The sequence below is a fragment of the Haliotis asinina genome, chromosome 1 (genome assembly GCF_037392515.1).
Source record: "Haliotis asinina isolate JCU_RB_2024 chromosome 1, JCU_Hal_asi_v2, whole genome shotgun sequence".
Lineage (NCBI taxonomy): Eukaryota > Metazoa > Mollusca > Gastropoda > Lepetellida > Haliotidae > Haliotis > Haliotis asinina.
In genome coordinates, this window is record NC_090280.1 from 101952221 (window position 1) to 101976703 (window position 24483).

Genomic DNA, 24483 nt, shown 5'->3' on the forward strand with positions numbered 1-24483 from the left:
ACATGACTACAATGTGTGATATGGTTGAGCTCTGAGACATGACTTCAATGTGTGATAAGGTTGAGCTCTGAGACATGACTACAATGTGTGATATGGTTGAGCTCTGACACATGACTACAATGTGTGATATGGTTTAGCTCTGACACATGACTACAATGTGTGATATGGTTGAGCTTTGACACATGGCTAGAATGTGTTATATGGTTGAGCTCTGACACATGACTACAATGTGTGATATGGTTGAGCTCTGAGACATGAGTACAATGTGTGATAAGGAGGAGCTCTGACACATGACTACAATGTGTGATACGGTTGAGCTCTGACACATGACTTAACTGTGTGACAAAGGGGAGCTCTGAGAGATGGCTACAATGTGTTATAGAGGAGCTCTGACACAGGGCTACAATGTGTGATGAGATTGGGCTCGGACACTTGCTCGGAGTCCTTGTTGGGTAACAAGATGAAATGGTCATGGAATCGAACAACCCCCATTCTGCTTTCAAGACCCACTGTCCGCCAGAATAAGCAGAATATTTTAATGCATTAACCCAAAACACTCTCCAGGTATTTCATGAACCGGGTAATCATTCCAAAGATTTTAGAATATATCAAGCTATGCTCATATTCCTTTAAAATGGAAAGGATTTTCAAAGTATTTCTTTTTGCCTGTATCATCATAATGAACCCAATGTACCCTGGTCTGCCTTTACGTGATGTCCTCTAATGTCAAATCTCTTTTTTCTTTCTGCAACTGTTTCAATCAAGATATGTGTATGCTTTGCTTACAAGACGTGACCTGGGGGTGGTTTGTCCATTTGCTTTATTTCACTAAACAAGACTTGAATATGTTAAAGCAAGTTCGTAAGTCAAATCCTTCACACGCGTATTTTTATTTTAAAACACTCAGGGTGATTGGAACGTAAATCGTTTTGGCACTCCCACTTGAAAACACGTCTAAGCGATAGATCTACATCGTAATGTAGATCGGTTTGAACTTGTAAGCTCTGGCCATACTGGCCTAACATTCATTAGCAAAACTAAAACTAAAAATACGATTACATCGATTTTTATTTAAATTTAGTATGAAAAGACAACAGACAAAGGGAATTCCAGATGAGATTCGAAAACATACACAGTTGTATTGGGCTACACTGTTCATCCATACTGATTCCAGACTTTGGTTTCGCAGCGCTATGCCTGTGATTTAACACCATAAGACAATGATCAGACCATAAGGCTTTCATCCGATCCAGATTTTCCTGCACACCGAGGTTGCGCACCTTGATGTATAAAGCCGGTATGAAATGAAAATATGCATCCATGTTTAATGGTCGATAAATATGAAACAAGATGAACGTGACATACTGACCTGTTGGCACTTCAGTTCAAGAAAGGATTTCTTGCAGTCTCCTGATGATACAGTATATATGTCTTGTTAAATGTGAACGCCAAATTAATGTTATCTTTCATACTCTGTTTGAACTTAAAATACTCAAAAGTTCGACATTTGGTTTGATGTTTTATTAGACCAATGATGCAAAAAATAGGGAATGGAGTCAAGTAAGGGAATGCGTGGACTTGTACAATATTGTGAAGAACAAATCCCTGTTGTTGGGGCGTCGAGGTGGCCCAGTGGTTAAGTCGTGTCCCGGTCACGTTGAAGACCCGGGTTCGAATGCCTATATGGTTGCAATGTGTCCCCAGCTGTGACATCACGTAGCCAGCCAAGAGTTGTTGAAAGTCTTGTATAATTCAGTCTTTAATCTCTTGTAACCATTGGCTGAGTTAAAAATGACAAGTTTCATTGCAGGAATTGCACTTAGAATAGTTTATCGTACGTCATATGTTGAAACATGTAAATGGTGAGAGAATATGTAGAATATATGATAAAATTAATGAGATAAATATGATCAATATGATAAATGTGCAATTAAACCAGCGTGAAATACGCACGTCTTGTAACGTCTGTGTAGTGCTGTTCGGCGGTTATATTTTCACAGTAAATGTATATACTTGGACGCCCGAAGCTGTAAAGGTATGCCGAGTAGAAGATGGGGTGTAGGTAATTGCAATTACAACGATGATGGCAGCTTTCAGACACAGATGCTCCTGTTTGAAATGAGGAATCCAATACCTGTTACGAGGAGACATCCAGTGGACATTTATGGTCATCAAGCTAGAGGCTGGTATTTCCAGTATTTCTGGATTGAACAATACGGTTTCACCTTTTTCTACAGAATCCCTGAGGACAATGATGAGAGGTGCAGCAGGATTTTGTAACGCAAGATGGTAACCAAGGACAATAAACTAACCTTAGTTCATGATTATGAGTATAGTAGCAGGCCAGCTTGAATTTACAAGCCTTACTAAATAACCATATTTCAGTCTTGTCTGTGGCAAGCAGACGTTAATGCTCCACGCGCACAAAGCTACCTCAGTGCTAAATGTAAGTGAGATGGGGTTTTCGCCGCTTTTAGCAATATCACGGCGGGGGACACAGAAATAGACTTCACACACTGTACCCATATGGAGACTCGAACCGGTCGTCGTCGTGACGAGCGAACGCTTTAACAACTGGGCTACGTCAGCGCCACCTTTGCGCAAAGAGCAGGGTTAGTATATAAAGAACAATAATAGCCTCCTTTATGCTTCTGGACTGTGGGCTTTAACGTAAGTCTTGAAATATACTGCATCTCATGAGTTGCAATCCTTGAGAAGTAAACGTTCTTCAAGAGATGTACTTTTGAATCTTCTCAATTCTGTGGTAAACAGATGATTGAGGCAAGGCTTTTGTCAATTATAAGTAAAAATGACGTAGTCACCAGCAAGTTCCCTGGACATTTTACCACCAGTTCCTTATAAACGTAGGTAACTATACATGCATTTGAATTTTTTTTTACCCGATCTCAGCATACCATAAACTAACTAAAACTTCATAGGAACTATGGAGATTCGTCTTGAAGGCATTTCATGTGGTGGAAATGGGAAGAGGTTTTCGCAGAACTGTCAAATAATACATCTGTCGACCAGTATACCAAGAATCAGATGTCTTGGCAAACAAATTAATGTTCAATCATGAACTCTTGTGCAAGCTTGTTCCAGAGGCCAGTATCAAACGTCCAACGTCGTATCCAGCACTGCTTAAAGAGTCCTTTGGCCTTGACCTCATTATTCCAGGAGATAGTTTAGTAGTGGCAGGATTGAAGGCATCCAAGACATCGGTGAGTTGCATACGTCATTCATAGTAAACTCCGTGGACATAAGCAATAGCCACCAGGGATTGGTTCCTGTATGTGTGGGTGGCGAATGAGTCAGAATTAGCATCCCACACGCACCTGCTGGCGACCTCTGCCCCTTGACCTTTGTTCTCCATGATGATAACATTACTAACGATTTTGTATCGAGGGAAGTCCATTGCCTTCACCCTGGCCTTAATGTGAGTCGATATATCTGTTGTGATCTCCCTACACGTGCGTGGGTCGTACGTGACCTTGTCTAGTCTTGCTGCAAGGACGTCAGCCAGGAGCTTCTCAACCTTGCGGGGCATGAACCTCTTCCCTTCATCCGGTTCCAGCCGGAATGTGTTTTCCAGCTTGGGAGGCGGTTTTTCTGAACTCCGGGACTTGCTGTTCTTGGTTGCGAGTTTGTGCCATGCCCGTGTCGCAGCTACCAGTCTGAAGATGGACATCTTTGGTTTTGTAGATTGTGCCACAGATTTGGTGGAACTTTCGCTGTTACTGATGGCGCGAGGTCTTCTCTTGGGCTGCACGTCCAGTTCCGATCGTGATATCTGACGAGGAAGCTGTAATATGAAGGAACAGAGATTTAGTTTGAGATCTTTTCAAGCAGTCAGTATAGTAGGTATATTCCAACGGTCTTTGAAGGTTGACGCTAGGAACAACGCCTCTCGCCATCGGTCACTACGACATACATTGCGCCAGATCACACATTACTAACATCCTATACTCGATTGTTGTCTGGCTTGTATGTCCGGTAACATGATTTACGAATAAACACGGAAAAATATCTCACGTTACATACGGCCTGTCCTCCGTGGTCAGCATCACATACACAGACACACATACAACATGGTAGCCAGGCCAGTATGTCAAGCGAATGGAGAACACTGGACTAACTGATACATTGCCAGACGGATTAAACGGCAAGACGACAAAAGCATATATTTGATTGGTCGTTTTATATAGCTGATATTATAGAATGTTTGAACATTCATAGGGGAGAACGTTGGACACTTCAGGCCTAATTTCAAGTGATTCCATAATTGCCAGCGTCGTCCACACCTATAACCCAGCTATATTTTTTTCAACCAAGCATCACCAACGAGCCCAGGTCTTTTTGTTGGGAAAGGTTTTTATATTTATGATTTGGCAAGTCTTGTTTGAACAATTGTGTAATTAAATTACAAATGTTTCATTAATATGTTAGACAGGGCGGTGTTCTGCGTCATTACTTATCATCACCAAATATCAGCTATATCGCCACATGCAACAGTGACAGCGTTATACGTGGCAATTATTGAGTGTATAGATTACGACGATAACGACAACAGACACGTTAATGGCGCAGCTGCCTGAAGCTGATACTTCACATCAACAACGACAATCGCCCTGTACTGCCCACTCAACATAGGCCATGTGCTGAGTGAGCCAGGGTGGAGGAGAAAGTGACCACTGCGACTTCTACTGGTATACAGGGTACTGGGTAGAGAAGATTGGTCAAAGGTCAAGGGTTAAGGGTGGCTCGTCTTCTGATAATCAGTAACTGTCTCTATCTGTCATGGATACAGCAGCTTTGTTTACATGTCCTAAGTGGGTTAATGGGTTGATAGAACACCTACTGAAGAAATAGTCTGAATTCACCCTAGTCGTCCCGCCCGCAGCAGCACGGGTCATGGTAGTACTTGGTGTAGACACAAACATTGAGATACAGATAATACAGTCCTTGTCGATGACTGGTTACGTGCCCTACCGTACGTGCAGTCTCTGGAGGTCATAGGGGTATAGGGTTGGGGTTAAGGTGTGTTGGTGTGTGCTGTTATTTCGTCCCGTGATTACAGAAAGTAATGTTTGTGTCCCCTTCCTTTTGAGGCATCGTTTAAGCATTTCTCATTAATTAACTCATCTACACACTCTCACGCACACGCACGCACACACACGCGCTCACTTAATCTTTGTTATACAATAAAAGCAAAGGTGTAATGATGTTTCAAATAATGAAACGTGCATTACCCTGGACTATAGAGAGAGCACTTCCTGTATTCGGAAAAATAAGACACGTTTGATAAATGGTTTCAAACGATGACCCTGGCGGGATTCGAACAAAAACGTACTCCGTTTAGCACGACACAGTCATACTCGTTAACTGTACAAGAACTTGCAATATTTATCAACTGGTTTTAATTGATGAAGTTTCATTTATCACATACCCGGCAGTGACTGACGTCAAGCAGTGTTGCAAAGTGCAAATATTGTTTATGAAAGACATCAATTGTCTCGTACTTATGATCACTCATCTACTACCCATCGCGCATCACTCACGAGTGTAAATCTAGTTTCTTACTCCCATCAATTATTCTAAACTAGATTTTGAATACAAGGTACTGTTTACACACATTCTGATATATTGTTAAACAATTTTGTAACGTTGAAAACTTATTGTCATGGGTTATATAATTGACGAAATTCAATGAATTGAAAATGAAATGAATTTGGCGAATTCACATGCACAATTAACATGCAGCTATGTACATGCACAACTAACATGCAGCTATGTACATGCACAACTAACATGCAGCTATGTACATGCACAACTAACATGCAGCTATGTACATGCACAATTAACATGCAGCTATGTACATGCACAATTAACATGCAGCTATGTACATGCACAATTAACATGCATGTATGTACATGCACAACTAACATGCAGCTATGTACATGCACAATTAAGATGCAGCTATGTACATGCACAATATTTGCATATGCTTTTAGCCATTTGATGGGTGGTACTAGTGCAATTCATTTGTATTACATTTGGCCCCCACGTTAATGAAGAAATTCATCTCCGATGTAAGCATACTTATATATTCATAACATATAGCGAGTGCTTTAAGTGAGTGTAAACGTTTGGTAGGTAATATGTACAGGATTACAGCTGAACAACTGAAATAGAATTTTACTGAAAATATTAATACAGTACTTACAATGGTCTTCCGCATATCAAATATTCCGCGTCCTTTAATGATTGACATATTTGCTAAATGACTGGACTATTTCCTATGAGGCAGAAAGTTCGTGTGCTTTTAGTTCCAAATACACAATTAGACACTGAACGATGTTTACGCTGATACCCAATGTGTTGTACGTGTCAAATCTCGTCGGCAGGTGGAGCCGGTGGGACTTCAAGTAGGGGCTACCACTCATTTGATATATGATTTATAACAGTTTATTTGTAATGTATGCAATAAACTCCCAGTTTCAGACCCCGAGAGACGTGAACATGCGTCATAAATATTGTGGCGTTGACATCGGATAAAGTAATAACAGTAAATCTAATATTGATAATTACTACCAACTGGAAACTAAATATGACAACTTTCCATGATGTATCTTATATGCTCTTTTAAGAGATGTGGGTATGAAATTTCAGAAATATTTTAAATCGGTCAAACTATTGCTATATTCGACCTTTAAGAGTGAATACAGTAAAGCTGACAACGATTGGTGTGTAAATAAGCACCTGTCATGATCACCTGTCACATCCCCTTTTAACAACTGTTAACAATATTAACTCAAATCTGTTATAGTGAAACCATGTTATTGTGATTACCTAGCGTGATTATTGTACTGTGGATAGAAGGTTTATATCTGTATTTTCGTCTGTCCTACCTGTAGTTTTGCCACAAAAGGTGACTATGCTTGTTGTAAGAGGCGACTAACGGTATCGGGTGGTCAGGCTCGCTGACTTGGCTGACATATGACCTCGGTTCCTATTGGAGCAGATCGATGCTCATACTGCTGGTCACTGGGTTGTCCGGTCCAGGTTTGATTATTTACAGACCGCCATATAGCTGGAATATTGCTGAGTGCGGCGTAAAACTAAACCACTCACTTTAGGATAGCCATCCTACCCAAAACTGTACACTCCGTCGTCTCAAGCTGGGATATTGCTGAGTGTTGTGTTAATCCGCAAATATACAGAAACTAAAATTGCAGGACATGAAACAGGTGTTCGGTTGAAAAAATACTCTTATAAGCAAAAGAAAAGCAATTCTGGCTTTTTTTAAGTCAAGAAGACTTAAAAAACTGATGCTCTCTTTAATGACATTTCAATTTCGTTTCTTTTGCTGTTCACTACATTCATTTTCAGAGGCATCTCGTCTTTCCACTGTACAGCGTGTGGTTATTCCGAGCTTTCACTTGAGCAGCTGCTAGGCCTGGCCTGGCAACATGAAGTTAGAGACGGATTCGGGATTCGGGATTCGCACTCACGCACGCACGCACGCACGCACACACGCACGCACGCACGCAATGTTTGATGCTCCATTGAGTGAACAAACTCTTACATGCACACGTTTACAGCGATTACCATCTTTGTAAAGATTTAATACTGTTTATTGGTACACGTGTGGAGCACATTTAACAATTTGATGCGTCAGTGACATAAGCGGCGTGAGACAGGGAGAGACGAATGGTCGCTGACATTGCTCATGTCTCCATGACGACGTTAGTATTATTACTTCAGTGAGTTCAGGTTTACGTCGGTTTTAGCAACAGTCCAGCAATACCACGGTAAGGGATACCAGAAACAGGCTCCCAACATCGAATGATACATCCAATTTGTATACTATATGCTACTATTTGTAGGAGATGTCACAGATTGTTTTGATTTATTTAATTTAGCTTGTTAACGTACCTCTTTACTCCCCGCACCCGAAGTCGAAGCTCTGAAGGTAGGGTGGACGTTGTCATTCTGCTTCAGGGCGTGCATCGTTAACTTCTCCGTCGTCATGGTGACTCGAGCTGAAAGAAATGGCACATCTCAGCCACATTTAACTCATTTTACAAATGTTAAACATGAATTTGTCGTAATAAGTTAATAGTAATTGTTTAATACGTGTTGCCACTCTCCTCTGTAGATGGCTCTGGTCAGTATTCTTAGAATGACACAGGTTTCCAAAAATGGTTATTTTTACAAACTGTCGGATAATAACCAAATAAGAATCAAACAAGAGTCGGAAGCAAGGCGGTGTATATTTCTCAAAGTGACAGTTAATTCTGGTACTGCGATAAAACGAGAAAGCACGACAAAAAAAGCATAAAAAGTCTTCAATCAAACCTGAAGTTCTCATGTTGACATTTGCTCATGCTTAGGTCAAAGACGCTGAAGGTGATAACTTTTCTGTTCAATGACTTGACGTTTACGCCAATATATTCTGTTCGAAATCTCAAGGACAACTTTTGATACAGGTGAAATGGCACACGTGAACTTGTAAGAACGACGTGTAATGGAATTAACCCCTAGACAGTTACAAATGTGGCCTGAGTGATTGTATCTCGTGCCCTCTCTGACTACTGGTAAACATAACAGGGGGGAATACTGTTCTATAACTGATCACAGAGGTATATGTGTTTTCCTACCATAGTGGGCACCATATTGGCACTGAACTAGAAAATTGTTCAAAGCTGCGTAAAATCTAAAGCAATCACGCGAGATCTTCCGGCGATTCTCGTGTAAATAATGGGTCGTTATGCCGTGGTATTTACGCAGCGATACCCTTTTCCACTCTCGTTTTGTTATCCTAGTAATTAAAGCAGAAATCTAAATATTATCCTAGTATATCCCAAGGTCTTAACTTATCCAGTAAAGTATGTGTTGAACCTAATAGAGTGGTGATATAAGACGGTTAACACAGAGCCGATTATGTGGCCCTGACATCACATGGTGAACAGTTTACAACTTGCCCTGCTCTATGTCGCTGACACGTCTAGACTTGCACACCTTCTCTAAAGCAATGATTATCTATCTGTTACTATCTATCTATCTATCTATCTATCTATCTATCTATCTATCTATCTCATTTATTTTTTTTGTTGTTCTCGTCACGATATGGTTACGATTTAAAGATAAATATTAACTCACTCACACACTATCTATCTAATATCTAGTTATCTGTCTTATATCTATCTATCGATCTATTTATCTATCGATTACTCTGTATCTATATCTATCTATTCCTCTCTGTCTACATCTAGCCATCTATATCTATTTCTGTATGTATTTCTACCTATACAGGGACGGCGGGGTAGCCTAAGACCCGGGTTCGATTCCCCACATGAGTACAAAGTGTGAAGCCCATTTCTGGTGTCCCCCTCCGCGATATTGCTGGAATAGTGCCCAAAGCGACTAGCGTCATCACCTGAGCAGTCATGGTCGTCTGGACTGACTCTGTAAGAGATACTATTTTGAGTAGCATTACTTGACTTCCCTGGACTTGTCATCAGTAAGATCTGAAGCAAGGCTGGGGATGCCGGCTGGGTTAGCTTGTACATCCCACCGTTATTGATTGAGACATAAACACTAGGTATATGATGAAACATTCAGTAGTTTGGCCATGAGTGGTAAGTGAGTTACATTATTTGTGTTGAGATCCAATAGAGATTGGTTTTTGAACTGACATCGAACTTTCTTCGTATTGATTTATATTGATTTTTCTTTGTTGTTTCATGGTTTCACACGTGAATATTTCACTTCCAGACTACGGGTTAACTCGTTGTCTCAGCCTGGCGAACGACACATATCAACCCTGAACTGATATGTCATAACATGCACATTGTACTGTGACAAGATAACAACATATGATATAACGGTTAGCCAAGTCCAGAGGAATGCGTATTTTCTTAACATCAAAAGGAGTTTGGAGACTAAGATACTTTATGCCCAAAGACATTTTTACGCCGAAATTTGATAATCGGAAATATATTACAGACACGGGTGTGGATGGTGGCGGCGCAAAGAAAATACACACTGCCAATTTGGAATTTAGCCAAACAATAATTACAAAAGTTATGAAACACGTGACGAGAACAGTTGCGGAAACACTTCCACGTTAGTAGAGAGTTAGGAATCCCGGATTAGATACGTCACCATCAAATAACCATCAAACAGAGTGTAAATTCTAACTGCCGGTCGGGTCGGTACAGCAGAATAGTGGTTATGGCGTTCGCCGAAGACCCGGGTTCGATTCCCCACTTCGAATGTGTGGCCCCCGCCGTGATATTGGTGGAAATTTGCTAAAAGTGGCGTAGAACCATACCCATTCACTCACTCATTGAACTGCAGTTCAATCAAGTCTGGACCAAGCAAACCTGTGATTGCGACACAAGCGACGATACACGTCATCAAGGTATGATGTCACCAACAACACGGCCATCTGATCATCGCGCACTCTACCCACGACCAGCAACAGAGCTAGGAGGTAGGGGAGGACGTAACCTCACCCTGAAACTCACGCTGTCATATATCAGCGTCATCTGTGTCATTGAATGACGATAGAAGAGAGTCTCCTTCAAAGTACTATCGGCAAACATATTTCTCTTATGACAGAAGCCGTTCAAATCATTTGTTGAATGACGAACCGCCGATGTGTTATCTCATCCCACAGATCAGGGCCCAGATTTCATAGCTCTCTTAGCTCTAAGATAGTCGTAAGCGCCGCACATTTACATTAACTTACGACTATCTTGGGTCTAAGAAAGCTTTAGAGGATATAAACCATTACAACAGAAAGCTTCCAACTATACTGTGCGACACACGAACTGAAAACATTGGAGGTTGTTCAAAGGGAAACCAGAGGCTGAACGCCAGCAACAGCAGCAACAACAACCAACAACCGCAATCGAAGTAGTAGGTGGGGCTGAATGGGGTCTTGAGATATGTTCATGACTTTAGCACCTACACGCATAGGTCAACGTGTGTGTGTGTGTGAATATGCGCGTTTTTTCACTTTCTTCTAAATATGTACGTTTGATATTAAACATACGTGACCCGTGAAGGTCCCGGGGTAGAACAGGCCTTCAACAACCCATGCTTGCCATAAAAGGCGACTATGCTTGTCGTAAGTTGCGACTAACGGGATCGGGTGGTCAGACTTGGTTGACACATGTCATCGGTTCCCCACAATTGCGCTGATCGATGCTCATGTTGTTGATCACTGGATTGTCTGGTCCAGACTCGATTTATTTACAGACCGCCGCCATATAGGTGGAATATTGCTGTGTGCGGCGTAAAACTAAACTCACTCACTCAAACATACGTCGGAATACGGAATTTCGGTTTGTTATATGTTGTGTTATAGGGTCTTGCCTCAAGCAACACGTGTGTAATAACAACTGAATCATATAATTTCTTCATAAACCGACCGTGCATGCTCCTGTGTAGCCTGAATATAAGCAGACATATTGCAGCTCACTGACAATGCATGGACATATCTTGCCTGTAGTACGTAATACTTCCACGACGCAGAACGCTGGTATTCACAGACATATTTATGTGAGTTATAGCACATACACGGTCTCTTAGCTACAACGCGTTCTCTCTCAGAACGTGCGCTCTGCTCCGAATATCTAAAGATGGTATCTAATGGCAAATAGCACACTGATGTTCTATGCGAAATCACGTGTTCCAGTCATAGGCCACTGTTGTTTAGTCTTTCTAAGTAATGTCGAAGTTTGTACATGTGACCTTCGTCTGGTCTACGAGCAACCCGGCGTGACGTTGCATTCATTAGACGCTACAGTTACATTTAGCCGCACCCGTGGAAATAGTAGTCGATCGTGAATACCTTTATTTCATATTTAATCCTTACAGGGGATAATTGTTCAATGGAAAAAGTAAACGGACGCACTGAGAAGTCATGTTCTGCATCTGCACCTGAGGAGGTGTATTCCAAAACTGTTTACAGGTACATTCTCACTTAACTGAACAAATATCGTAGAACCGAAACACGAATCCGACAAGCATGATCATGAAATGTATTACACAAGGTGAAATCACTTTAACTAGTGAATATCCAGGTTAGGACTGATCTTCAGTCACCCATGCTTGTTGCAAGAGGCGACTAACGGGATCAGGTGGTCAGGCTCGCTGACGTGCTTGACACGAATCCCAATTGCGCAGATCGATGCTCATGCTGTTGGTCATTGGATGGTCTGGTCCAGATTCAGTTACATACAGACAGCCTCCATATGGCTGGAATATTGCTGAATGCGGCGTTAAACAACCAACCATCCAACCCTTGTTTCATAGTTAGTTCTTACATGATTTAATCCAGCGTCAGGCAAGGTAGCAACAAATGTCATGATGTAAATTCGTTTTGGTGCACGCTATCGGGGACCGAACCAGCCCTCTTCGGATAGACACTCTATTTACTATAGACATGCTATTGAGTCCTATGATTCCGTGCAAGTGAGTATGGTTTTAAGGCGCCTTTAGCAAATTTCTAACAATATGAGGGAGGGACACCACTGATGTGCTTTACAAATGGTACCTGTGTGGGAATCGAAACCGTGACGAACTTTTTAAACACGTTCAGTATCGTTGCGATAGTAAATTAACTATGTGTGACCTCACAGGTTCTTTCTGTTACATCTACTCCACTGTTTATACTCCACCGTGGTAGACAGTGACTCTTGTGGCAAACATAACGTTCACTACACTGATATGAAAATGTCTTTTGATCTTTACGGAGCCAGTCGTATCTCCTTAGCCGTGTGATAACCTCTAAGGACAAATCAGACTTTATAAGACAGGTATGTTCTAGGGTTTCACACATTACTAAAGTTCACTAAACTTACCTAAATCCTTATTCCATGTCAACAGACGTCGAATACCAGATGACACCTGTATCCAACAAGACAATGATTGTTTACAACGTCATTGTCAACTCCTTTTCACCTGGAAGACACTGTGTGGAGTTAAGCTAGTCAGCCAGGTATGTATATTGTGTTTTCAGCACGCATCATTAACTGTAACTGGGCCGCGTGTCAATAACAACGTGTGGTGATTGATGCCGGGCAGCTTGTCGATATCACTGTCAACAACTCTCACATTAAAGAGAATGAAGTCCCATTCAGTGATAGATAGGGTCGGTGCGGAGGGAGTGTACAAAGTGAAGACTGAGGTTTTACGTAGCTTTAATGAGTTACTGAGAATATCTTATACATGAGTAATATTTTGTTTTTACTTTAATTGCCTTCGAACCAACAAGTTGTGTATGACCTACTGTTAATAATCCAGTCCTCCTACAAAGGAAAAGACGTCAAGGATAACACCGTCAAGCGCTGAAGATAAACCGTTTGTTCTCAACTGAGCATGTGCAGCCCTTGAAATTAGGGTTAGAATTGGAGCCCAGCAACCCACATGTCCCGTAAGAGGCAATCAAGGGGATCGGGTGGTCAGACTCGCTGACTGTTCATGCATGCCGTCGTTTCCGACTTGAATAGATCGATGATCCAGATACCAATAACTTGATTGTAAAAGTGATATTTACAGAATACTGCCATACAGCTGAAATATCGCTATGGGTTGTGCGGCTTTAAACAACAAACAAACGACCTAGTATATGTTTCTATGAAATAATAAGTGACATATTTTGATATCTTAAACCTCCGAATACAGTCGTCTATTCCAGGTACATATAATGTTATGTTTATGATTCAGTGTAGTTAGTTTGTTTAAAGCTTTCATATAGTATTTACCTAAACACAGCCTTGAGCTAGATGCCCTTGAACGGCATATTTGCTGACGTGAAACAACGAGAAAGGCTGATATTCCCTGAGCCTAGGGTGTGAAAAAAGAATATGACCTCCAACCACAGTGTAGTTCCCCACTGTCATACAGAACTGATGTAAAGGACTCGATATAATGTGTTAGCGCCCTTTATTTTTGTTTTCCATGTACATTCCAACTGAGCAACAAGTCGGTACTCGTAGCAGCGGTCTGGGTCGTTCTTCTTACCATCAACCACTGGGCCGTGAGCCTCAGACTCCACAATTTACACACCTGTTTAATGTAACTGGAATATTATGTGTTAAACAACATTAAACATGACTCAAGAATCATAGAATCATGTAAACTACAACTGATTGCGTGCAATAATGATCTAAATAACAAACAACAGCTGTCATCATAACTCACCCCAACCCCCCAAACTCTCTGGTAACCTCGTTCAAGTTGTTTACTTTTGTAACCATGGAGACGCCAAACTTCCAACAGCGCAGTTAACCACACACCGAAACAAAGTATTTAAAGGGGCACTTCGTCCTCTATTATATCTGCTCAATACCCGTAACCGATCATTAATAGTTTTCAGACTTAACCTGGATGTCAAGTTGTTGGCAGACATGGTGGTGTGTCGGTTTATGATCCAGGCTAACAAACAAGCAAGCGAAAGAATCCACACAATACTTGTCACTGAAGGCCATCAAACCTCGACTTTAACAAATAAACCACTGAATAGCGCCATGTCAAGCATGTGGCATAACGTGCTTAGAGGGACACTGAAAGGAATGTATGTCATATCATTGTCAACAATTCCCCGTATAGCCTCTGTGGAGTTTTAAAACGTCTTGGCGATAGGTCCAATGCACATGCTAAGTACGAGTCCAGTTATAAGCCCTACCTACGTGACGAGTCTGATCCACGTGATGAATCCAGTTTACGTGCTAGGTCCAGTCTACGTGAAATGTCCAATCTACTTGATACATCCAATCTACGTGATAAGTACAGGTGAAGTGCTAAAACCAATCTCCTTGGAAAGTAAAGTTTAAGTGCCAAGACCAATCTACGTTGGTAGTCCAAGATATGTTCGTGATATTGCCGTATTTCCGGTATCTATAATATCTACTTATATGAACGTATGCCTTATTGTGTACTTGGTATCAAATGGTATTCGATCCCCGGAATCTGCAGGACTAGTCGCTGCGTATTGAGACGTAGAGACATCGCAAGCAATTGTGTCATCAGCAGTGGTGACGTCGTCGGTTCCAAATGCATTCCCGTGCTTCAAATACTCAAAAAACAAACAAACAAACAAAAAAAAACACACCCGGAAATTGGCTAACACATGATGTTTATCTCCTAATTGTGCATTTTGTGTATTTGTGTCTACTGATTTGAATAAATAATAAAATAATATTTTTTGTGAGTCTTGTCTACGTGATGAGTCCTGTCTACGGGATGAGTCCTGTCTACGGGATGAGTCCTGTCTACGGGATGAGTCCTGTCTAAGTGATGAGCCCTGTGCACGAGTCCACTCTATCCTCATTATAAGCCCAATCAGTCCAATCTACATAAGAATCCCAAACTACGCGACAAGTCCAATCTATCTTCGTGATTAACACAATCTACGTGATAAGCCCAATCTACATGATGCGTTCAATCTACGTGATAAGCCTAAGCTTTATGATAGGCCCAAACTTCGTGATGAGTCCAAAAAGACCAACTGAGTGGAACACTGACAACATTTGCTTGTTCAGAGCGGACATAAAACAGCCACCGCACCGGAAGTGATTAGCAGTATGAACTTCGTATTGTGGTTAACGTGGCTCAGTCATCTGACAGACTCTTTATACATTGATCTTCTTGAAGACTTTTTTCAGCAGTGTGACATGTGGATACACATGTCGAGCAAATGTATATTTGTAAGTTGAGCGAGGTATTATATCTCTATGTCGAGCCGGATGATATTTGTGCTAACTGAACGAGGAATAAATCTGCATATTAAGAAGGATAATATTCTTTGTCGACCATGATGATATCTGTCGGCTGAGTCATTTAATATCTGTACGTAGAGTAGGATAGTATTTGTATATCGACCATGGTTATATGTGCCAACTGAGCGAGGCAACATCTCTCTGTATGTCAAGCAGTATTATATCTTTATGTCGACCATGATGATATCTGTCGGCTGAGTCATTTAATATCTGTACGTAGAGTAGGATAGTATTTGTATATCGACCATGGTTATATGTGCCAACTGAGCGAGGCAACATCTCTCTGTATGTCAAGCAGTATTATATCTTTATGTCGACCATAGTTACATATTTATATTGAACGTCATAATAGCTCTTTGTGAGCACGGTGATATCTGTTTCTACATGGGACACCACAGTCAGACTTCACACGGTACAAGTGTGGGGAATCGAACTCTGGCCTTTAACGTGACGAGCGAACGCTTTAACCTCTATGCTAACCAACCCCCCTTGAAAACATTGCCTACATGTCGAGACCAGCAGCACCCGAGTTTCTCATTACGGTTATCATTGACATAAATATACGTCAGAACATGAGACCACAAACACTCGTTCCGGAACTGCGAGGCATTTCATGCCCAAAGCTCGCCTTTCCCTCCACATGAAAGGATGTCGTTATTAATGACTCTGGAGTCACATAACAGATTTATTTAAATGTCCACAGAATACGTATCAACAAAAGTCAACGAGCTTTCAAGATGTATGCATATTGTCCAACGAGCGATTAAATTCCTATTGAAAAGTCTAAACTTTCCTAATAGCCGTGATGTTATTTCATTACAGTTTACAAGCGTTCGGTAAGGTTGAAAACGTTCTAATGTAACTCAGTATGGCATTGGACAGGGGCTATAATGGTTTATATTATATGTCAAGAACCACCGGGTGATCCGCAGGTTTATATCCCGCCCAGGCGGTACGCCTTGCAGCAAACAAATTGAATAGCTTCAGTTATAAAAGAAATGTAGCGCCGATAAATACTCATCAACTTTTGACCGAAGAATATGTACAGGACACCCATGCCTGTCATCAGTCCATGACACAGATATATGACAATCTCAGCTATTCAAATTTGAAAACAACGCTGGTTTGATGCTCAAGCTAGGCATTTCTAACACTAAACAAAAACGGTTGAGGACAACCGTAATATTTAAATATTGCATGGATCATACTATAACACTTTAAATACTTCAGTACTTTAATACTAAAAATCTGGGTGTCCTTAACTTTTGTGCTAAGTATATCACTATGTTTAATCAGTTTACGTTATTATTTCGGATTTGGAATGGACAACAACTCTCATACAACTGGAATATTGCTGAGTGCGGCGTTCAACAACCCCCCTAACCAACCCTCCCAAATCATTTCTCCTTTATCAATTGTATTTACATGAAAATTATTTGCTTGGCATTCCAGAAGTCGGTGAGTCTAAAAATGAAAATACAACTTTATGGATAACAACTTCTTGATTATTACATAGCACGACGATTGAATGTGGATTCCTTCATCGTTATCAAGCTAAAGTGACTGCAGCAAATGCTGTAATGCATCTTCGTTAGTACCTTCTCGGGGCAGTTCTAGGTAGGTATATAATATGTTGTGGCTAGGTGACGTGCTTCTCGAGATTTCCAAAAGGATTTCGCTGCAAATGCTTAGAAAATCTTAACCCTCTTTACGAATTCAGCATAAGACTGAAAAAAAAATCAGAACGTACCAGAATAGAAAAGTCGGCCACCTGTCATGTAGTCTACCATTTTGATAAACTTAATGCTGGAAACAGCCACACTTATGTGCGTTCCACTGGATTCAAAATTTGGGATCCATTCAAATATTGTGCGGTGGAAGATACAGTATTTTGTGCACGGTAAATGTTCCACTGCTGAGGTCGATAACTTCGACCGCTGTTTCGACAAAGTCGTAAATCATATTACTGTGAGATGGTCAACATTCTGCTAACATCGATACACACAATAAGCATAGGGCAATGTTCTAGGGAGAGTGGAGACTCTGGGTATATGACTTTCTTTATCAGCTGCGCGGAGAGATATCAAACAGTGTTTGTAGGGTACAAGGGTTTTTATTGTGCATGGAAAACATGGGATGTTTACCAATACGCTGCAAGTAGGACCAACTTTGCCCTGTTTCAAGCACTTCAAATATCGTTGGTCCAGTTCTTTAAGGCCACACACTGACTTAGGATGTACTCGTATATGAATGGGTGGTTGAGTAGATAGTTGAGAGGGTCATTGAGTGGTTGAATGAGTTGCTGGTTAAGTGGACGGCTGAGTAGTGGATTGACTGGGCGGTTGAATGGGTGACTGAGTGGACGGTTGAGTGGACGGTTGAGAGGGTTGTGGAGGGGACGGTTGAGTGTGTGCCCGAGTGGATCTTTGAGTGTATGCCTGAGTTGATGTTTGAGTGTATGCCTGAGTTGATGGTTGAGTGTATACCTGAGTGGATGGTTGAGTGTGTGCCTGAGCGGATGGATGAGTGTATGCCTGAGTGGATGGTTGCGTGTATGCCTGAGTGGATGGATGAGTGTGTGCCTGAGAGGATGGTTGAGTGTATGCCTGAAGGGATGGTTTGAGTGTGTGCCTGAGTGGATGGTTTAGTGGATGGCTGACTAGGTGATTGACTGGTTGAGTGGACGGTTGAATTGGTGACTGAATGGATGGTTGAGAGAGTTGGTGGAGTGAACGGCTGAGTGGACAGTTGAGAGGGTTGTTGAGGGGACGGTTAAGTGGGTGACTGAGTGGAAGGTTGAGAGGGTTGTTGAGTGGACGGTTGAGTGGGTTGTTTAGTGGACGTTGAGTAGATGGTGGAGAGGGTTGCTGTGTGGGTGGTTGAGTGTGTTGTTGAGTGGGTTGTTTAGTGGACGTTGAGTGGATGGTTGGGAGGGTTGCTGAGTGTGTGACTGAGTGGATCGTCGAGAAGGTTGTTGGGTGGACGGTTGAGAGAATGATTGAGTTTATGGTTGAGAGGATGGTTCAGTGGATGGCTGTGTGCATGATTGTTCGGGTCTTTGAGTCGATGATTAATTTGGTGTCTAAGTGGGTGACTGACGAGTCGAGTGGATGATTGAGTTTATGGTTGAGTGGATAGTTGAGTGGTTGACTGACTGAACGTGTATGTCGTAACAGCCCGTCAGCTATATCACGGCCTGCCACCCGGAGAGGGTATACCCGAGTGATGACAGACGTTGGTGTGTATCACGTTGAGGACCTCTACGGACATGGATAAGGGACATACGTGTCACAACCTCCATCACAGGATTATGGGACTCCATAAGGACGCAGCTCTGTACAGCGGGTCGTGACGTTTCGGGCGACGGTGCCACAATATCCACCAGGGATATAAAGATAGATAAGGATAGGTAGAGTATCAGGTACGCTGTAACGGTTTGACAAAGTCCTTGAACGAGAAGCTATCAGGGTTCATCACGTAAGACTTCAAGACATTGGGTATTTGTAGTGCATGAACAATCGTTTGTAGCACTGCCCGTGAAGGTCCGAGTTAGAATATTGACCTACAGTAACCCATGCTTGTCATAAGCAGCGACTAACGGAATCAGGTGGTCAGACTTGCTTACCTGGTTGACACATTTCATCGGTTCCTAATTGCGCAGATCGATGCTCATGTTGTTGATCACGGGATTGTCTGGAATGACTCCATTACTTAAAGACCACCGCCATATAGCTGGAAGGTTGCTGGGTGCGGCGTAAAACTTAACTCACTCTCTCACTTGCAGCACAATAGTTGGAGATCAGTCGGCATAATTCCAAGGTAAATCAGCGCAAACTAAACGGGGTCGATTACTGGATGCAGAAAAAACGACCATTGTAATATGTATAAATCACAACAATTGATTATTCCAGCACCTATTGTATCCACGTTGAATGCAGTGAAGTCGAAATGTGTTCCTCAATGTTGCTTTGATAAATGTGTACTAATAACATTCACTCTGCTATACCGCTTTTGCTATATATGGTGAATTTATTGAAAGATGTGTTGAAAACACATCACGTCACTGACTGACCTGCTGTGTGATAATATCGATTAAGTCTCCGATGTCGTATAATCGGGTGTTATACGTGATTGATACGTGTGGAATTCTCCCCGCTGACACTTTATTTGTATACAAACGGTTACACAGCTGTAGTCGATATAGCACGCCTAACATGTACCAAATATTTTTATTAAAGCAACGCAGACAGTGGAAAAGTAAGGTGATAGCATTACGTTTAGTTGGGTGTCAAATCAACCAAGTCTCAGGACTTGTACATTACTCGTGAAGACCCGGGTTAGAACTGGTCTTCAGCAACCCATGACATATTCCCCTGAAGACCCGGGTTAGAACTGATCTTCAGCAATCCATGCTTATTTCATCTGAAGATTCCGTTAAGAACTGGTCTTCAGCAACCAATGCTTGACGTATGTTTCGTTTAACGGGATCAAATGGTGAGGCAAGCTGACTTGGCTGACACGTGTCATTCTGTTGATCACTGGTTTGTATCGTCCGGACTCGATTAATCACAGACTTAACATAACTTGAATATTGTTGAGTGAAAACAAAATATCAGAGCCTTTAGCCCTATCTATTACGTCTACCCATTGACCTGCATTGGATGCTTGAGGCTTGTTCTGACCAGGAATTCAACTGGCCACGACGTCTGTTACTTATATACTGTCAAGGAGGGGAAAATGCCCCTTTAACGGATTTAATGCATCCTTTCGTTTGGGAGTTAATGGACGGATCCCAGTACAGAATATCTCGGTCGTATGGCATAAAGTGTGTTTCGTTGGGAGTTAATGGGAGTTAACGGTACAGATATAACAGACCTCAGTACCAGAATGCCACAGTGTTGCAGTGGTGACAATACCTGTACACTCATTCCATTTCGTGGAGTCGCACAACATAAAGTTACACTTTCCTCGAGAAAATCGAAAAAAAATTCCGTCCTGTTTGTTTGCTGAAACTTTCACTAACACACCGAGAACACATCTATCTGTATCTCCCTAGCCGGTGCTAGTACATCTTGCTCCGATAGAGATTTACTTTAAATACGCAAAGAAGCTCACTAATACAGTATGCATCAAATGTATTACATGCCTGTCAAATGTCCCATTCCCAGACAATCACAAATACGATTGGAATATTACTTTGATATTACTACAACAAAATTCTGTTGCAAAAACTGTAAAAAATAATCTTCTCACCTGTCTGTGATCAAAGTGGCCGACGTACAGGTAACAGCGTTTCTGACGCCGTGTTACTGTCAACAGTCCCCGTTAACGTTGTGTCACTGTACAGCTCGACCCGCTCACGACGGTCAGGGTGTGAGAGTTGGCAGTCCTGTAATTCAATCACTCAACCCCTCCGAAAGATCGACTGTTAAGAATGAAGCAGTTTATGTACATGGATCTATAATGAGAATTAAACTGGGCCTATGGAATCTAGATTACAGTGAACGGGTTTGGAGGTACAGTTTTGTGAAGGGTCAGGTGAATGTTTTCTTGTATGGGGTTTATAGCACGGGGAGTCGTATAGCCAGTGTGGTTTCCAATGACCGTGATCGATAAAAGTGATAGCTGTACGGATCGAGCTGGCAGGAGACTAATTTATATCGCCATGTAAGCACACGCCGACTTCATTGATTGACAGGGAAGTAATTAGGTGTTGCTTCATGACACGGTGCTAATTTCACTCGGCGTAGTTCTCATTAATTTTCAGTCTACAGGTTGTGACGTGTTGCCGTTGAAGGTGATGTCGAACGGACAACGCGAGGAGTTGGGAGGGGGATTGGGGGATTGGGGGGTTGGGGGATTAGACGGTATGGGGAGGTGGTAGAGGTGGGAAAGGAGGGATGCAGTGGGGTGGTAGTCAGTCACACTCAGCAGTGTTCGAGGTATATAGCGACGGTCTGTAAATAATCGAGTCTGAATCAAACATTCCAGTGATCAACAGAATGAGCATTGATCTACGAAGGGTCTGACTGAGTGAGTGAGTATGGTTTTACGCCGCTTGTAGCGATATTCCAGCACAATCTCGGCTGTGGACACCAGAAATGGGCTTCACCATTTTGTTGGAATGTGGGAATGGGAACGGTTGGAGATGATGTTTATCAGTGAGTTAATTCTCATCACGGCCGGAAGTATGATGGTCAGCATGGTTGAAACCGAACCCGGGAATGTTTCATTCACACATTCACACCTAAACGACTAGGCTGAAAAGAGAACTATTTCCTCTGTTAAAATGCCATAATATGCAGGGCCATAGTATGGAAGCAGTACAAAAGGGAGTTTTTCCCTTATATGTGCCAGTATACGATGATCCCAAAACAACTCTGAAAACAAAAGCATCATTTCCTTGCAGATGACCTACTGGTACTTGTAACGGTACTTATGAATTACCCGGGATTCGTATGTTTCACGTGTGTTACTCGTGGATTACTTGTGAAGGTAGTCGTGTGTTGCTCGTGGAATACTTGTGATGGTAGTCGTGTGTTACTCGTGGATTGCTTGTGATGGTAGTCGTGTGTTACTCGCGATTCACTTGGGGTGTTACTGGTGTCTTACTCATGGATTACTTGTGATGGGACTCGTGGTTTGTTTGCTGTTGTAAGGTGTGTTTTTGTCTGGGTCACTCTTTGGCTACTCGTCGGAAACTTACTCACTACACGTGTGTTACTGGTTGGATATTCCTGGGCTGATACCGTTTTGCTCGAGTGCTGCATCACTAAAGGAAACTAGTTTTAATTAATTGTGATAATCTAGCTGTTATTCTGTCTTTCGGTAGCAGCTTTTCAGAAAACATAAATACAGGCATACGTATCACAGGTACATCATAGCTGGGAGCGGCTGAAAACAACATCGCACATTAAGTCGTAGTTCACGAAGATCACTGATGCATGACTGGAGGACAACGATTTTATGTGTGATTCATGCAATGTTGAGCAACTGTTGGTTTCGAGTGAACAACTTGCTGAAAGTTTTAGTGTATAATCTTCACAGTTTGTTAAGCTATTAAAAAATAGATGTTCAGTTACACTCAAAGGCAGAGGTTATTGTGGCACAAAGACAACAAGCTGAACATTGTTAAATTCTAACTGACGTGAATAGAATGTTAAATGTTTCGGGGCATGTCAACGACTATCGGTTGGTAGGTTGTTTTATGCCGCGATATGGATGTCTATTTGGAAAGCACGTCTATGCGGCCGTTCGCAAAATGTCTTCTCGGCACCTCGCAGCACAGGCAAACTGTAGGCAAATGGGGTTGCGCAGCGTAGAGAAAATGACCAGTCTTCTTATATGCGAGAGAAGCGAGCAAAGGTTGGCAACACACTTCCGTCGCTTCGGTTCAAAAATATTTTTCATGTCAAGATAAAATATCGCCACCATCAAAGGTGCACTCCCATTTCCTCAATGGGATATATTCTCAGATTTCTGACCCCATATTTAATAATTACTCACGTGAAATATGTTTTATTCAACATTCAAGTTCCCCACTCACAGTGGGGTGCATCTCCCACCCCAGATCTTAACACGCCAACCTCCAAAACTACATTCTTCCAAAACACGTCAAAAGCAATCGTGTTTATCTTGCAAAAGAGCTCCTTGGCTCTATTGCCTATTGATGTACCAGGTGAAACACTGTAAGTTGTTAAAAAAAGACTACCTCCCATACCTTCAATCCATCTATACCTTCCCTATAAACCATTTCTCCCACATCCTCCATGGACCATCGCGTTTGGTGTGAATGAACCTCATGTGATTAATGATGCAAAAGGGTTAATTGTCCATATTCATCGTTAGACCATTGCAGGTCTGAGGGTTAGCAGAGGACTCACGGTGCGTTGACCTGTAATCGAAATGTAAGAACCGAAGAACCGTTGTTGGACAATAAACTTTATTGGAGTGTAAAGTCTGTCCTAGATATTAAAATTTAAGTATGAAACGAAGGAAACTCAGGCAGCGTGAGGTTTGTGTAGATGATTGTTATCCAAAGTTTATCCAAAGCGTCAACAATGGATTTCAGTGTCACCAGAGGGCCAACTGAGATAAACAAGGAGACGCTACGAAACCGTCACATCCGTTATAAATATCTAGTAATAGTCGGTTGTACAATTCTGACTATATCACGAGTAGGTAAATGTTTCAGCAGCATTACTTCAGGAACGTGTTGGTTGAAAACATCCGAGTCTGGATCAGACAACCCACCGGCTTGTGTCCCTCAACTGACGTCCAGTAATGAACTTCACAGATCACATATTCGCTGATAATACGATGCTAAAAATACCCGCCGCAGACCGGTGGATACGTCATCCTTCGTAATAGAGCTAAGTGTGCATTGCTTTCGCAGAGTGAAAAAGTCTAAAGATCGACACACAAAAATAGTTTCGTTGAGGCATGCCTGAATGCACTGTTCCTCTGTGACCCTTGAAATCTTTCGTTTGATGTTTTCACCCAAGTACGATAGGGCGAAAAACTTGAAGTCTGAAGAACAACCGTGCCCTGTAAAAATGCAATGGTAGATGTTAGCAATGGGAAATACAGGTGCAAAGAAAGAAGGCTAAATATGTGACATTGCTGGAATAGTGCTTCAAAGCGGCCTCAATGTGATTCGATCCTATGCCCGTAGGAAAAAAGAAATGTA

At 41.9% G+C, this 24483-nt stretch overlaps 1 protein-coding gene across 3 annotated transcripts; it reads right to left on the minus strand.

Moving 5' to 3' along the window:
* Positions 1-1050: 1050 nt before the first annotated feature.
* On the minus strand, positions 1051-21230 carry LOC137285213 (dynein light chain Tctex-type 5-like). Of its 3 annotated transcripts, XR_010956958.1 has the most exons (4): positions 21048-21230; positions 7936-8042; positions 2434-3802; positions 1051-2391 (listed from the first exon to the last, which is right to left on the minus strand). XR_010956958.1 is itself a non-coding variant. In XM_067817494.1 (3 exons), the coding sequence occupies exons 2-3, from the start codon at positions 8029-8031 to the stop codon at positions 3236-3238; spliced, it is 663 nt and encodes a 220-aa protein (XP_067673595.1). In that variant the 5' UTR covers positions 8032-8042; positions 21048-21129; the 3' UTR covers positions 1051-3235. The 3 variants fall into 3 exon arrangements, 2 of the variants coding, with proteins under 2 accessions (XP_067673595.1, XP_067673604.1); XM_067817494.1 differs by having other exon boundaries at positions 1051-3802; positions 21048-21129; XM_067817503.1 differs by lacking the exon at positions 21048-21230 and adding an exon at positions 12876-13025 and having other exon boundaries at positions 1051-3802.
* Positions 21231-24483: the final 3253 nt, after the last annotated feature.

Bases quoted from the DNA above. Each gene is read 5' to 3' on its own strand.
- LOC137285213 (XM_067817494.1), bottom strand. From the start codon at position 8,031: ATGACGACGGAGAAGTTAACGATGCACGCCCTGAAGCAGAATGACAAC. The intron at 3,803-7,935 runs GTACGTTAACAA...TTCATATTACAG, and splicing joins CGGGTGCGGGGAGTAAAGAG to CTTCCTCGTCAGATATCACG.